At 36.1% G+C, this 15,674-nt stretch overlaps 1 protein-coding gene across 2 annotated transcripts in view; it reads left to right on the plus strand.

Moving 5' to 3' along the window:
• Positions 1–15,674, plus strand: part of LOC102010041 (coatomer subunit gamma-2) — a gene marked incomplete at its 3' end in the record, with an annotated part of 104,765 nt that overhangs the window by 8,785 nt on the left and 80,306 nt on the right. For both annotated transcript variants that reach the window (XM_005377554.2, XM_013510640.1), the window contains 1 exon segment: positions 2,255–2,334. In XM_005377554.2, coding sequence (XP_005377611.2) covers positions 2,255–2,334 — 80 coding nt within the window.

The raw sequence follows: 15,674 nt of genomic DNA on the forward strand, positions 1-15,674 counted from the left end.
ATAATCAGTTGGCTCCAAGGCAGGGCAGCATGGCAGATGGTGATCACAGAAAGAACAGTTCATGGTGTGGCAGGCAGAAGACAGCAAAGCAGCAACCTGCCTTCCCTGTCTTCCTTTATAGTCCATCCAGGCTATAAGCATATGATTGGTGCCACCCACACCCAGGGGTGTAGGCTTTCATTATCCCTATCCAGAACTGTGCTAATTCCAGTCAGTGGACTAGTTTAGTACCATGCATCTTTAATCACAGTATCACACACTCTAGATTGAGCTAGCTCAGAAAAACTCCAGCTATGAAAGCATAAAACTTTGGGGGGACATCTGGATAAAAACATATTAATAATAGAAACTATCTAAAATAAATCAAAGATACTAAAACTGGACAGCATCAGTGACATGTGGGGTAATAGTTTGGAAGTTCTTTGGGTTGTTATCCTACAGTTTGCATTGTGGAGTTTTGACTTACCAAATCTGATATCCATTTTTGTCTTTTCCCTGCTTATGGGAAATCTGTCAGTCTTAGGACGCTCTCATTCCACATGTATATAAACATGTCTGTGTTACATATACATGGACACACATACATAAATCCTTCATTTTATAACACATTAATTTTGTGGGGTTTTGTTGTTGTTATTCATTGAGACTTAATGTCTTTACCACTTTTTACCCCCTCCCTGTGAGTTTTGTTTTCTCTGTGAGTTACTATCTGGAATAATTTCCATTGTGCCTGAAGAATATACCTTATGGAATCCAGTTCTTCCTAGCTGATGGCATTAAGGTACTAGGCTTATACTCTCTGGCTATGAGGATTTGTTTTTACTTCTGGTACCTGTGAATTTGCCTGTATTTTGCCCATTTCTACTTATTTAACTTTTGGTTCCTATGTCATTCAGCATTTCTGAGTGTTTAGTTATATAGTATATTTTACTGGCTGAGAGCACATCTTTGCTAATACTTTGTATTGTTAGTCTTTTGAAGTTTTGCCATTTGGTTGTGTGTGAGGTAGTATCAGAAATATGGTTTTAATTTCATTTCTTTGGTGATGACTAATGTTGACCCCCCCTATTTTTCTGCTTTAGTTAAACTGCATCTCAAGTTTTCTTCTGCTTCTATTTTGTTTATTTTTAAGTGTGTGTGTGTGTGTGCGTGCGCAGATTTTCTTCAGCTCTGAAATTTGATTCATATTTTCTGTTTTCTTCTAATAGGAAATTTGTTTGTCTGTGATCTACCCTATTTTGGCTTTCTCTTTGATTTTTTTCTCTGTTAAATTACCTTAAGAATCCTCATTTTCTGCTTTCTTTAATGGGCTCAATGACCTCTGCCAGATTCTCTCTTCAGCTTAGATTCTAGAACTGGGTTTGAGATATTTGGATTTCTTTACTTATAAGAAATTTGGTTACTTAGAAGAGGATGAGGCTGGACAAATGGAAATGGAGTCTGATGGGTACCCGTGGTGTACGGATAAATCAGAGATCGAGGAGGGAAGGGAGCAGACTTGTTGTTATTAGTTTAATACTTTTTAGATCCAGATATTCATCTAGAAATCTTGATAATTGAAAACAGAAGTTGATTAACTAAGCGCAAATCACTTAGAGCTCAGGAGAAACGTTGGTATACACTCAGCTGAGGAAAGTACAGTGTGTATCTCTCCATACACATTTTTAAAGAATTTTAAAAACACTTCTTTCAGGACAAGCCTTTAGCACTTTGGAAAATGCTGTGCTATGTCTTTGGACTTAGACAAATCAGAGTCTTAAGTTTGGATCTCTTGGTAGAAAGACTGATATAATTAATAGAATTTTTAAATTTTTATTTCGATTTTTTTTCCAGAATGTCAGTGCATCAAATATTTGTGTTTAGAGTCAAATATCAGCATTCTCAAGGAGGCTGAATTAGGATTGCAAGTTTGAGTCCTGCCTAGGCAATTTAGCAACTTAGTAAGACCCTGTCTCGAAATAATAAAAAAAGGGCTGGGGATGTAACTCAGTGTGAAAGCCATGGATGGGTTCATTCAATCCCCAGTACTGAAAAATATTAACAACAACAACAAAAGGAAAAAAACAATGTTTGTGTTTAGGAAATAGTAATATTATGGATATCATCTTACCCAGATATTTTAAATTTTTGAGGGGAGGTAAAAATGTTTTAAAATATATTTTTCTAAATATATCTACTTGGGATCTTCACTTCAGACAATTAAGAAAAACATTTCATTATGAATAACTGTTACCTTTTATAAATAATTTTTCAGCAAACGTTGAGGAGAATGTGCTACCTTACCATCAAAGAAATGGCTACTATCTCTGAGGATGTGATAATTGTCACAAGCAGGTATGTGAATAGTCGGAATCTAGGATGAGATACATTTGTGGAATATTTGCTGTTTTCTTTCTATTGGTTTTACTTTTTTAACTGTAAGAAAGACAGTAAGCATTTAAAAGAATATCATATGTTAAGCATTTTTTATTTGTAAGGAAGACTGATATTCATGTACACACAAGGCAGAGTACAAATTGATCCAGTTTTTCTAGAAAGCAGTTTGGCAGCATTTATTGAATGAAGAGTTTTATCCCTTCAGCCTAAATTATACCGCATCTGTAAAACTAGCCTCAAAATATAATCAGACATAGCAAGACTTATGTGGAATGATTACAACACATTTTACAAGTGAAAAGGATGAACAACTTGTGTCTATCATTGTTAAAATTATTTAATCATGTTTTAATAATGTTAGGAAATATTTTAAATTTTTGAAAATATTTTAAAAATATCTTTGATGATATGGAAAAATTCTTCACTAAGTTTAATGCTGTATGCTAGTTGATTGCAGTCTGTGTATTCCATATATTTTAAAACATATTGTGTGTGTAGAAGAAATACGGTGGAAATATACTGATAAATTACCAATAGGTTATTTCTGGGTGTTTGGGATTATGGCAGATATTTAATTTCTTTAAATTTTGATAATTTCCAAATATCTTAGAATGAGTATGTACAATTTATACTTCTAAAATATGTAATAAGTATTATTTTAAAAACCTTTTTCATTATTAGTTATGACTCACTTAACTAAATATGGTTTTTATACAACAAAATACATTTCTGGAGGAGGGTGCTTGTGTTTAACCAAAGTTGCATTGAATATAGTTGTAATGAGGAAAATTTTTAGCTGAAAATAATAGAAAAGAAGATGTAAACAGTGACTTAAACAAGATGGGAGTTTATTTTTCCTTAATAACCATAGGTCTGGAGGCATAGACTAGGTGGTGTTGGTTTAGTCATTCAGTAGTGCTGGGCTGGTGACTCTTGGATTTGTTTGGACATGCTCCATTATTACAAAATAGGTTTCTGAATTAGTGGCAGAGCATCACCCTCAAGGCAGGAGGGTTACTGGGAAGGGGGCCAGAAAGTGCCAGCACCATCTGCTGCTTTTATCAGGAATACAATAGCTTTTCCCAAGGCAATTTTTAGATTTTACTTGGCACAACTGTATTATACAACTATCCTTAGGAGGCCAGGAAAATGAGTATTTAGTTTTTATAATTCACACATTAAGGGTAGGCAAGGAAGAAAGGAATTGAAAATGGGTGTTGTATTAGTCAACTAACAGTGTCTGCCCCAAAGATGAAACAGAAAACTTTTAGATTGCTAGAATCACTATTTAAAAATTTTTAAATATATTAGTCATCTGGGTTTTAGCTATTAATGCTTCCTCTTGAATTGTCTGAGGCTACTTTGAATTACAACTTGCTTCTAGGTCATTTTAATTGATTAGTAGATGTGGAAGGCAGAATAATGGCTCCCTAAAGATGTCCAGGTCTTAATTCTCAGGACCTGTGAATATGTTACGTTATATGGTACAGAGAAATTAAGTTGCTAAATAGCAGCATGGGAGATTATCCTGGATTATTCATGTGGGTCCTGCCCAGACACGCATCCTTAACAATGGAAGTGAGAAGCAGAAGGGGTTCCATAGAGACATGATGATGAGAGCAGGGTCAGAGGGATGCAGTATTGCTGGATTTGAAGACAGAGGAAGGGGGCCATGAGCCACGGCGCATAAGTGACTTCTGTAAACTGGAAATATATCCTAAATCTGTTTTTTATTTCTAAAACAAAATACCTGGGGTTGAGTACTTAAAAAATTTCAGAGGCTGAAAGTTTGGTGGCCGTATCTGGCTTCTGGTGAGGGCCCCATGACTGATGGCATCACAGAGGCAGGAGTGTGTGCAGCAGGGAACATGTGGTAAGACAGGAAGCCAGAGGGGCTCAGGGAGCAGACTTTCTCTCTGTATGGCAGCTCATTGTTGCAGGAACTAACCAGGTCCTGCCTTCTTCCCATCTGAGGACAGTGCCACCTTGTACTGCATTCCCCCCGCAAGGTTCTACCACCTCAGTACCTGCACCATAGATACTAAGCTTCTAGGACAGGAACCTCTGGGGCACATGCTCAAACTGTAGCAACCCCAACAGCCTCCAGAAGGAAGGCAGCCCTGATTATATGATTTTAGCCCAGTGAGTCCTGTTTTGGGTTTCTAATCTATATAATGGAAAGATAAAGAAGTGAATGTTGTCTCTAGGTTTGTGGTACTTTGTAATAGCAGTAATAGAAAATTAATATAAATGATGGTACTTTCAAGAGAGGTGCTACTGTAGAAATAGTTAAAAATGTGGGTGTGTGTTAGGAATTAGGCAAGGAATTGGAAGAATTTTGAGGTACATGTGAGAAAAACCCTAGACTGTTAGTAACACTATGGATACTAATGACTATTATAGACTAGGAAAAAAGTAAGGAACAGGACAAAGAAAACAATCCCTCAGAGAATGCCTAAATCACCGTGAGCAGTCTGATGGTAGAAATGTTGACATTAAAGTTGTGGGTAGTGGGGGCTCATAGGAAATAAGGAAGATGTTGGAAACAGTTGTGTTATGCCTTATATCTAGATGTGCCTTCTAAAGACTCTTGGGGTCATAAGGGGGTTTCAAAGGTGGCTGGATTAAGGGTGTGGTGCTGGGATTAAGGGTGCCCCATCCTGGGTATAGGTGGTACACACAAAAGGCGGGTAGCCTGGGTGGAGTATAAAGGGACAGAAAGAGACTGCTTGCTGCCTTCTGCTTGTTGTGCTTTGCCATGGACTGTTTCTCCTCTGCCAGGCCACTCTGCTATGCCACCCTGCCTGGGAGCCAGCTGACTATGGACTGAAACATGTACAAACTGTGAACCGAAATAGACCTTTCCTCCTTTAATGATGTTGTGTCAGCAATAAGCAAAGTAACTAAGACAAGGAGGAAAGGGGTCCTTGTTGTTATAGTGACGGAAAGCTTAGCAGACTTATGGCCTGTGGTTATGTGGGAAGCAGAACTTACAAGCATTGAACTTGGATGTTTAACTGAGGAAATTTCCAAGCAAAATGTTGAAGGTGCACTCTGGTTTCTCTTTACTGATTTTAGCAAAATTTGAAAGTAGAGCAATAAATTGAAGGGAGACCTGTTAAACAAAATGTACTAGACCTTGAGATTTTGGAAATTTTCAATCTACCCAAATTGCAGAGAATGTTAAAACGAAGAGATTTACTGTCAAAAAAAAATGTGTGCTAGAGGAAAAGCCAAAGGAGTCACTGCAGAACCTTTTTGCTGGAACCTCAGATTAAAAGGTCAGAGTATTCACTCACACAGAGCACTCTGAAGATACCAAAAGTGAGACTTACAGATTCCAACTAAGAAGCCAAAAATGGAGATGGGATTATCAACATAAAATCTTTGGCAAGTCTGCTATGCAGTAGACTGAGTTTGGGAATTGACATGGTAGACCTGCACAGCACAGGGTTCTTGATCTTGAGGCTCTCGTGCCAGCAGAAACACTGTCAGCTTGGACTTGAAGGGACAGAGAAGACTAAGTAAAAGAAGGCTGCCAGTACACAAAATTGTTCAGGCAGGCAACAAGCTAATAGAACTACTCAGCTTTTAAGTCATGCTAGCTACCTTTTATGAAAAAGGAGCATTAACTCAGGGACAGAGGGGCAAGCCTTATAGGATGGCACTGAAAACTTTACAGAATTCTGCCCAAGCAAAAACCTACTCTGTTTGCCTGGCTGGATTTTACAGTTGTTTGGGACCAGTGACCTTTCATTCTGTTTTCTCTTATAGTGGAAATATCTTTAATTGTTAGAGCAGGGAACTTGTTTTCTAGCTTTGTGGGTCTGAAGAGGGGCAGGAATGTTGCCTCTGGATGGTTTATACTAAGATTCTCACCCATACCTAATTTATATGACTTTGATTGACACTTTAGAATCAGTGAGATTGAGATAAAACCTTGGACTTTGAATTGGTGCTGCATTGTATTGAGATTTTGGGAGACTGGATGAATGTATTTTGTATGTGAAATGGATAATTTTAGTCCAGTGAGACCTGTGTTGCATTTAATTCTGTGGAACTGTAAATATTAAATTTGTATTAAGTCACAAATTGTGATAATTTGTTATATCAGGAATACAAAACAAATATTGTAGATGTTCATTCTATATACAGAGACAACTATGTTAGATGGAAAATAACTATAGAATTAACAAAAGCCTAAAAGCAGGTACTTTACAAAAGAATATGTATGAATGGACAGTAAGTATGTGAAAATGTTCTCAATATTACTAGTCACCAAGGAAATTGTCTTAGTTACTTTTTCATTGCTGGGACAAGATACTTGACTGCCACAAGTTAAGAGAAGAAAGGTTTCTTTCAGCTTGCAATCTGTAGAGGTTTCAGTGCGTAGCTGACTGACTCCTAAGGCAGGGCAGCACTTCAGACGAAAAGCAGTCCATGGTAGGGCAGGCAGAAGGCAGCAAGCAGCAACAGCAGCACGCCTTCCTTTCCCTTTTATCTAATCCAAGCCACAAGCGTTTTGGGTGGTGCCACCCACACCCAGGGTGGGCTTCCCATTACCCATGCCCAGAACTGTGATAAAACAGTTAGTGGACTAATCCAGTACCACACACTTAATCTCAGTATCACACCCTTAATTAACATTTACACATCCTAGATCGAGCCACCTCAGAAAATCCTCATTTGCATAAGGCTTTGGAGAGACATCTAGCTACAAGCCATAAAAGAAAAGTTAAAATCTTATGAGCTACCATACCTACTGTCTAGAATGGTTAAAATAGAGAAGCCTGACAATACCAAAATCAAAAAGTCTGCCCTAGTATAGAATAAATGGAGCAACTAAAACTGTCATACACTGTAGGTGGGAAGGTAGAATGGTGTAACCACCTTAGAAAAGGTTTGTCACTTTCTTGAAAAAATATACTCATCCTGTGACCAGTAACTTCTGGCCTTTACCCTGAAGTTCTTTTTCACTTCTAGATATGTATCCAAGGAAAATGAGAACATATGGCTATAAAAACAAGACTGTATAACAATTTCACAGCAATTTTATCTGTGATAGGCATAAACTGCAAACAACCCAAATGCTTATGTATAGAAGAATGGATAGTTGTGCAGTGGGGTACTACAGGGCAGTAGGAAGGAACAACTTGCTGATTCAGGCAATAACATGGAGACTTCTGAAACAATAGGTTGACACAAAAGAAAACAGACACAAAAGAATATATCCCAGATTATTCTATTTAGGTAACTATAAGGATAGCTAAAACTTGTCTGTGATGATAGAAACCAGAAGTCGAATGGGTCAGGAATTGCTCAGAAATGGGTATGAAGGACCTTTCTCAAGTGATGAGAACGTTCAATATTTTAATTTGAATGAAAGTTAAATGGGACCACAGTTGTCAAAACTCCTCTAACTGAACACCTGTCACTTTTTATTGTATATGAACTGAATATAAATTATAACTGAGAGGGCTGGGGATTTAGCTCAGTGGCACAGTGCCTGCCTGGGAAGTGCGAGGTCGTGAGTTGGATTCCCGGTACCAGGAAAAAAAAAATTATAACTGAGAGATTTAGCTGATGACTTAAGGATATCAAATATATTGACCTTCTGGTTATACTGGTTTATTCATTACTAGGACTCAACCAGTGAAAATGTACAGCTGAGGCACTCCTTAGGATTAGGATTTTGAAATTAAGTCATAAGAATGATTCATTCATGGATGTGGAAGGATGGGTATTGGTAGAAGTAAGTTACATCCCAAGTCTCATAAGTCACATGAACAGTTCATAAGCCCTGACTTGGGAAAAGTAAATAGGTTGTAGAGACAGTCATCAAACAGTTTTGAATTCAGTTATGGGAATAATGTATGGATTTAAGGCGGGGTGTTACAGCCCATCTTTCCTAGTGATTACACCAAAACACAAAGACAACTATGGGAGGCCTCCAAAAAGTAAATAATAGCAGGTGCATCGAGGAGAGAAAATACTACTTAATGAGTGACCAGTATGGCAGCAATGGAGTTCATGGTTATTGTTCTTTGTACCCAGGGCAGGCTGACTCAGGAGCTGAGTAGTGGGTGGTATGGACAAAGACCTAGAGAGAAGCCAGCTTTGGCTGAGCACAGGTTTTAAAAAAAAAATTCCCTGTAAACTGCAGAGCACGGTGGAGAATCCTTGTTGGTTTTGTTTTTCTGTTTTTTCTCCTAGTGCTTTCCTAAGGCAGCTTTAATTGTGGAGCAGGTGTACTGTGGTGTGATGGTGGTGATGTGGTCTCCTAAAACCCCGAGATAAAAACCATCCCTGAGAAAATGGGCTCCTGTCATGTGAAGAACAGGGGGAAATCTACATTATTATCTCTCCCGTCTCCCTTTTTACTTCTTTGTCTTGAGCATGGTCCCACTGTGTAGAATTTTGCAGTAGCACAGGGAGCCAAGGCTCTGAGAGAACCTCATATTGCTGGTTAGAAGAATTGGGAAAAAGGGGTCTTTGACAACCAGAGAATATGGGACATGAGGAGAGACCTGGAAGAATGGTGCCTTACCAAAACTGTGCACGTGTGGAACACACCTGAGCAAGCACAGCTAAAGCTTCAAAATATGAACCAACATTGGAACCAGTATGCCCAGGACAGGTGAAACTTGCAATCTGCAAAGAAACAGTTAATTCCTTGATAAAACAAAACAAAACAGCTCCTCCATTCCCAAGCCTTTTAATAGGACCCAGAGACTCATGATGACCAATTTAATGTGTCTAGGATACCCTCCAGAATCATTCAGCCAAAAAAAGTCTGACCACTTCTTAAAGAAAAAGGTAATCAATAGATGCCCATCCGCAAGTGATCTAATTGGTATGATTGTTAAATACTTCAAAGCAGCCATGTTGGTAACAGCGCTCTTGAAATGAACTGTAAGAAAATTTCTCAAAAATGAACTATATATAAAAAAGCCACCAAATAAAAATTTTAGAAATGGCAAAGTATAGTAGGTAAGGTTAAAAAAATTATCTGCTGGGCTCAATAGCCAAATGGAGATGTCAGAGAAAGGGGTCAGTGAACTTGAAAATTAGCTAATAGAAACAGTCAAGTGTGGTGGTGCACCCCTGTAGTCCTGTAGCACTTGGGAAACTGAGGCAGGAGGATTGCCATGAGTTCGAGGCCAGCTTGGGCTACTTAGTGATTTCAGGTCCAGCTTGAACTTTATACAGTTCAAAAAACTTGTCTCCAAAATGAAAACCAAAACAAACAACCCAAAGAACAAAAAACCTAGTAGAAATAATACTGAGAACAGAGAAAAAGACTGAAAAAAAAAAAGCCTACTTGGGACTGTATCAAAAGGCCTAACATTGATGTCATTGGAACCCCAATTGATGTCATTGCAGAGGAGGAAAAAGGGGATGTTGTAGAACAAAATATTTGAAGATGATTTTCACAATTGAGGAAATACTCTAAATGTACAGATTCGGGAAGCTCAGTGAAACTTATACAAGATAAACATAGAAGAGTCCACACTCAGGCACATAATGAAACTGCTGCAAACCAAAGATAAAGGAAAACTCTTGAATGCAACTAGAGAAAGATGAAGTTACATACAGTACTTAAAAATTACTATGAATTATATCATTTTTAATGTGTTGAAAGAAACTATCTAGAATACTAGAATCATGAAAATATCTTTGTTTTTTGGAACTGGGAATTGAACTTGGGACCTCATGTTGCCAGTCAGGCGCTGTGCTGCTGAACTATATCCCTGGCCCCCTGAAAATATCATTCAGAAATGAACGTAACTGCACCTGGGAGGCTGAGGCAGGAGGATCACCATGAGTTTGAGGCCAGCCTGGTTACATATTGAGTTCAAGGCCAGCTTAGAACTAGATGAGACCCTGTCTCACAAAACAAAAACAAACATGAAATAAAGACTTCCTCAGATGAAGGTAAACTGAAGAATTTTTCACCAGCAGACCTATCCTGAGGGAAATATTAAATGAAGCTTCTCAGGCTGAAGGGAAATAATAATAGAGTGATCTGTAGCGCAAGCACTACAACATCTCAATAATACTTCAAGAAAACAATTAAAAATAATTGTCCATCTAGAACTCTGTGCCTAGAGAAAATATCCTTTAAAAGAGAAAATGACATAAGGCAGTTCCAGACATAAAGAAACAGAATTCATCTGTAGCAAATTAAAACATAAATATAAAAGGGAATTTTCAATCCAAAGGAAGATGGTAACTGAATGAAAGTACAGATCTACATAGGGGAGTGAAGAGTACTAGAACTGTGGAGCAGTCACAGAAAAAATTTTCTTGCGTTTAAATTTCTTTAAAAGTTAGTTAACTACTAAAAAGGAAGTGTAATTTACTATGGAACTTATATGAAAGTAAAATGAATGATAGATGTGAGACCATGAAGAGAAATGTAACTTTATTGGTACAGTTTTTACTTTGTGTATGAAGTATATCATATCACTTGAAGGCAAACTGACATATTGAAGATGTGTATTACAACCCCAAAGCAACCTCTAATACAGCTAATAAGCCAACAAGGGAGATAAACGGAGTCATAAGAAGTACTGAGTCCACAAAAATGGGGAAAAAACCCAGATGAGATGAATAGAAAAAAAATAGCAGGGTGATAACACTCAAACCTAACCATATCGCTCACATTAAAAGAAATACTCTAAATGCCCCATTAAAGGCAAAGAGTATCAGTTTGATTTTTTAAGAAGCCAGGTCCAAATACCTTTAAGAACGTACTTTAAATGTGGAGAAACAAATAATTTGAAAATAAAAGGAGAAACAAATAATTTGAAAATAAAAGGATGAAAAAGATGTGTCATGCTAACAAGGAAATAAGCTGTAAAAAGGAAGTTGTACTTTTCGTATTAGTGTCAGATCTGTATCATAATACAGACCTCAAAGTAAATAACATCAACTGGGATACAAGAAAAGGGTCAGCCTGTCAAGAGGACATAATCATTGTTGTTTCTACATGTAGTAACAGATTTTCACAAAGCTGGAAGCCAAAATTGGTAGAATATTAAGGAAAAATAGACAAAGCCACAATTAGAGTTGGAAATTTCAGTGTCTTTCTCTCAAAAATATAAGATGTGCATACAGAAAAATTATTAAGGATATGAACAACTCAACAGGCATAAGACTATTCTTATCTGTGATGACATCATCTGTATAGAAAAGTAGGGAAATCCAACCAGAGCTATAAGAACTAATAAGAGAGCTTAGTAAACTTGCAGAATACAGGATCAGTATTCAAACCTCAGTTGTGTTTCAGTAATAACAATGAATAATCACAAATTACAATTAAATAATAATACTAGTTGTAGTAGTATTAATATGGAATAGTTTGGTATAAATCTGATGGAAGATGTATTGATAACATACACTGAAAAGTGTCAATCATTACTGATAGAAATTAAATGAGACCTAACTAAATGGAGAGATATACTATATTTATGATTTGAAAGATTTAATATTTTTCAGGTTCTTTTCTCATGGATCTATAGATTTAGTGGAAGCCTGATCAAAATCTTGGCAGGCTTTTTTGTAGAAATCGATACTGTAATTTAAAAATTAATATGGAAATATACTAAATTTTTTTATTAAGGAAAAGGAAAGAGTAAAAATGGGTGAATTAAATGCTCAGTTAAAAATAAAAAAATAAGTAACAACTCGAAGGAAAGAAGAGGGTAGGAAATACAGATAAAAGGAAAAAATGAAAATAATAGAAAAACATATCTAATTAATAAATTGGAATCCTAGTTTTTGAAAAGTTAATAGACGACTAGCTAAATTGATCAAGAAGAAGAGCAAAACTATAAATACACAAAACAAGAAATGATAAGGAGGAATTAATTTTAATTGAAACTGAAGAAATGTAAAAATCCTAAGACAAATTACCTCGTTGAAATAAATTTGAATTCTAGATGAAATGGGTAACTTCTTAGGGAAGTAGCAGTTGTCAAATAATGACTTTTAAAAACAGGACATGCTAGAGATATTTCCATTAAATTCAGGAAAAGACAAGGATGTTCTTTATCTTCACTACTTTTCAGAATTTATACTAGTTATAAGCACCACAGTTAGGAGAAACCAATTTGAAACATAATAATGAATTAATGAAAAAGTAAAACTGTTTTGTGATAATGTGGTAAAGTACTTGGAAACCCCTGTTAATAATTAAATGAACTCAAACAATAAAGGAATTCAGTGCAGTAGCAGGGTGTAAAGTTAGCATATAAAAACCAGAAGCATTCATAGAAGCAGATAATGCATAGAGATCATAATAATAGGCAGGACCCCATTTATGGCTAAAGAGATTAAATGCTATTTAGGGATAAGTTTGGCAATAAAGGTACAAAACTTCAAAGAGGAAAACATATTTTAAACTCTTTCTGTAGTCTGAATGCTTGTGTCCCCTAGAATTCATGTTGTGAACTCCTAGGCCCCAAAGTGATCCTCATATGGAAGAAGAGATTATAGGTTGTTTGTTTTTTTTTAAATAAGCATACTGATTTGAGTCATGAGGGCTTGTCCTCATGATCTAGTTAGTTCCCAAAGCCTCTACTACTGACCACTATAGTCATATTAAGTTTCTACCCTCTTACTATCTTGAAACGAGGATGGAATTTGGGGATGGAATTTGAGCAAATGAACTCTTTCTTAAAAAATTTTATTTAAAGAGAAAAAAACAATAAAAACAATGATACAGAATTTGAAAACAAGAGAATAGGAAATTAACTGGTTATTAACTGCATATTGTTATTTTCAAAGTAGTTGCTTAGATTACAAGATACAGCATGCAAAATTGATCAAGATATAAACACTGTGTTTCTTTCAATGAACTAATGGAAATTAGTAGTATAATTATCTTAGCTATCTTGTGTGTATGTATATTATTTTATTTTTTTTCTGGTACCGGGAATCAAACTCACGACATTGTGCTTGCCAGGCAGGCGCTGTGCCGCTGAGCTAAATTCCCAGGCCCATGTATTATTTTAAAGAGAATAAAAAATCATAAAAATGATGCACAATTTCAAAACAAGATGATAGGAAATTAACAATGGTTACTATATTATATATTGTTACCTTCAAAGTAGTTGCTCACATTACCAGATATAGGCATGCAAAATTGATCAAACAATATAAACACTAACTGTTCCTTTCAGTGAACTAATAGAAGTTAGTAGTACAATTATCTTAGCTATCTTGTGTATATGAATATATATATTTTTCCCCCCTTCTTTTCTCCTTTCCCTCATCTCAGTTGTTCTTTCCTTTTGAGCAGTTTCTTTCCCTTTCACAATATCTGTTGTACCTTTTGGATCTTATTTACTCTTTCAGTTTCTTACACTAGCGAGACAATACCATGTTTATACATATGAGTCTGATTTATTTCACTTATGAGTATGGTCGCTAGTTGCATTGATTTACCTATAAAAGCCTCGAGTTTATCTTTCTTTATAGCTGAGTAGTACCCCATTGTATAAAAATACCACATCTTTTTTTATCCATTCCTCAGTTGGTGGGCATTTGGGTTTCCAAGATTTAGCTATGACAAATTGCACGCATGAACTCTTAAGGAGCACACTAAAACCTTATCCAAACCATAGCAATCCGGGGCTGGGGATTTAGCTCAGCGGCACAGCACCTGCCTGGCAAGCACAAGGTTGTGAGTTCGATTCCCAGTACCGAAAACAAACAAACAAACAAATAAACCATAGCAACCCATATCATTCATGGGAGTAAACTTCAAATGGATAAAAAGTATAAATTTATTTTTATTTTTGTTTCATTTTCTACTTTTATAATTGTTATATATGTTCTGTTTTTGAGATGAGGTCTTGCTATGTAATCCAGCCTGGTGTTGAACTTGTTATTCTCTGTAATCCAGTATTGCCTCAAATTTATAAGCCACGTGCCTTAGCTTTCTAAGTACTGAAATTATAGGCATGTGCCACCACCCCAGCCTAAGGAATACAAATTTTAAAAAATGAAACCCTACATATAACTATAAGAAAACATGAATTTATTCCTCTTTAACTCTCATGTAGGGAAAAGCTGTTAATTGTGATCAAAATGCCAGAAGCAATAAAAAAGTTGAAAATTTTGATTATATGAAATATACATTCTTTTAAACATTTCCTGTCAAAGATACTCTGAAATATAAAGTGAACTAGGGGCTTGCTGTTGATTCAAGTTGTGGTACAAATGACTGAATTTATTGTCATGGTATACTGCATGACATTGCCACCATTTTATGGCAAAAACAATGTGAAAGTGGACTCCTGACTTTGAGATCCAATAGTTTTACCATATTTTATTTCATTTAGGAGTAGGCACCCTAATTGAGTGATGTGATGGCTTATTGACTGCCCACCAGAAGTGTTAAATTGGACTCTCATAACAATGAGAACATTCTTCCATGGTGCTGTATATGTACACACATACACACACACACACACACACACACACAATGACATGTTATGGTACCATTACTGTTAAATACAGGAAATTCTTTGGCCCACTATATTCTTTGACTGATTTGTTTATATCAATAATATAGAATTTATTATTTATTTTCAGTTTTTGTTTTAATTAGTACATGTTTGCAGCACATATGATTACATTCATTATGGGAAGTTTGTACATGTACATAACAAGCACATTAATCCTTTTTAGGTCCCCTCCTCCATCTCTTGGTACCCTTCCCTTTTGCAAAAGATCTGTCTCCACTTTCTAATTTACCTGTCTTTTATTTTGCTCTTTATTTGTCTTGTAGGATTTGTCATGTAAGAGAAACCGTGTGATATTTAAGCCTGTGTATCTGACCTAACTTCACTTAACATTATGGTCTTAATTAAGGTGCAAGCATTTTCCTATAAATGACTGGAGTTTATCCTTCTTTATGCCAGAAGAATACTCTATTGTATATAAATACCTCATTTTCTTTATCCATTCGTTTGTTGATGACATATATAGGCCATTTCCAAGATTCAGCTGCTATGAATTGTGCTGCTATAAACATGGATATTTGCATGGCACTGTAATATGTCTTTAACCCTTTCAGAAACATAGAAGGGAAATAATTGGTTGAATGGAATTTCTATTTAAAGGAATCTCCATACTGACTTACAATGGTTACTCTAGTTTACATTACCACCAACAATGTAGAAGGCTTATTACTTGATTTCTTGATGATAGCCATTCTTTCTGGAGAAAAGTAGAATCTCAGTGTTTTAATTTGCATTTCACTAATGGCCAGAGATGCTGGACATTTT

Source organism: Chinchilla lanigera, unplaced genomic scaffold (assembly GCF_000276665.1).
Source record: "Chinchilla lanigera isolate Chin_1 unplaced genomic scaffold, ChiLan1.0 scaffold00009, whole genome shotgun sequence".
Classification (NCBI taxonomy): domain Eukaryota; kingdom Metazoa; phylum Chordata; class Mammalia; order Rodentia; family Chinchillidae; genus Chinchilla; species Chinchilla lanigera.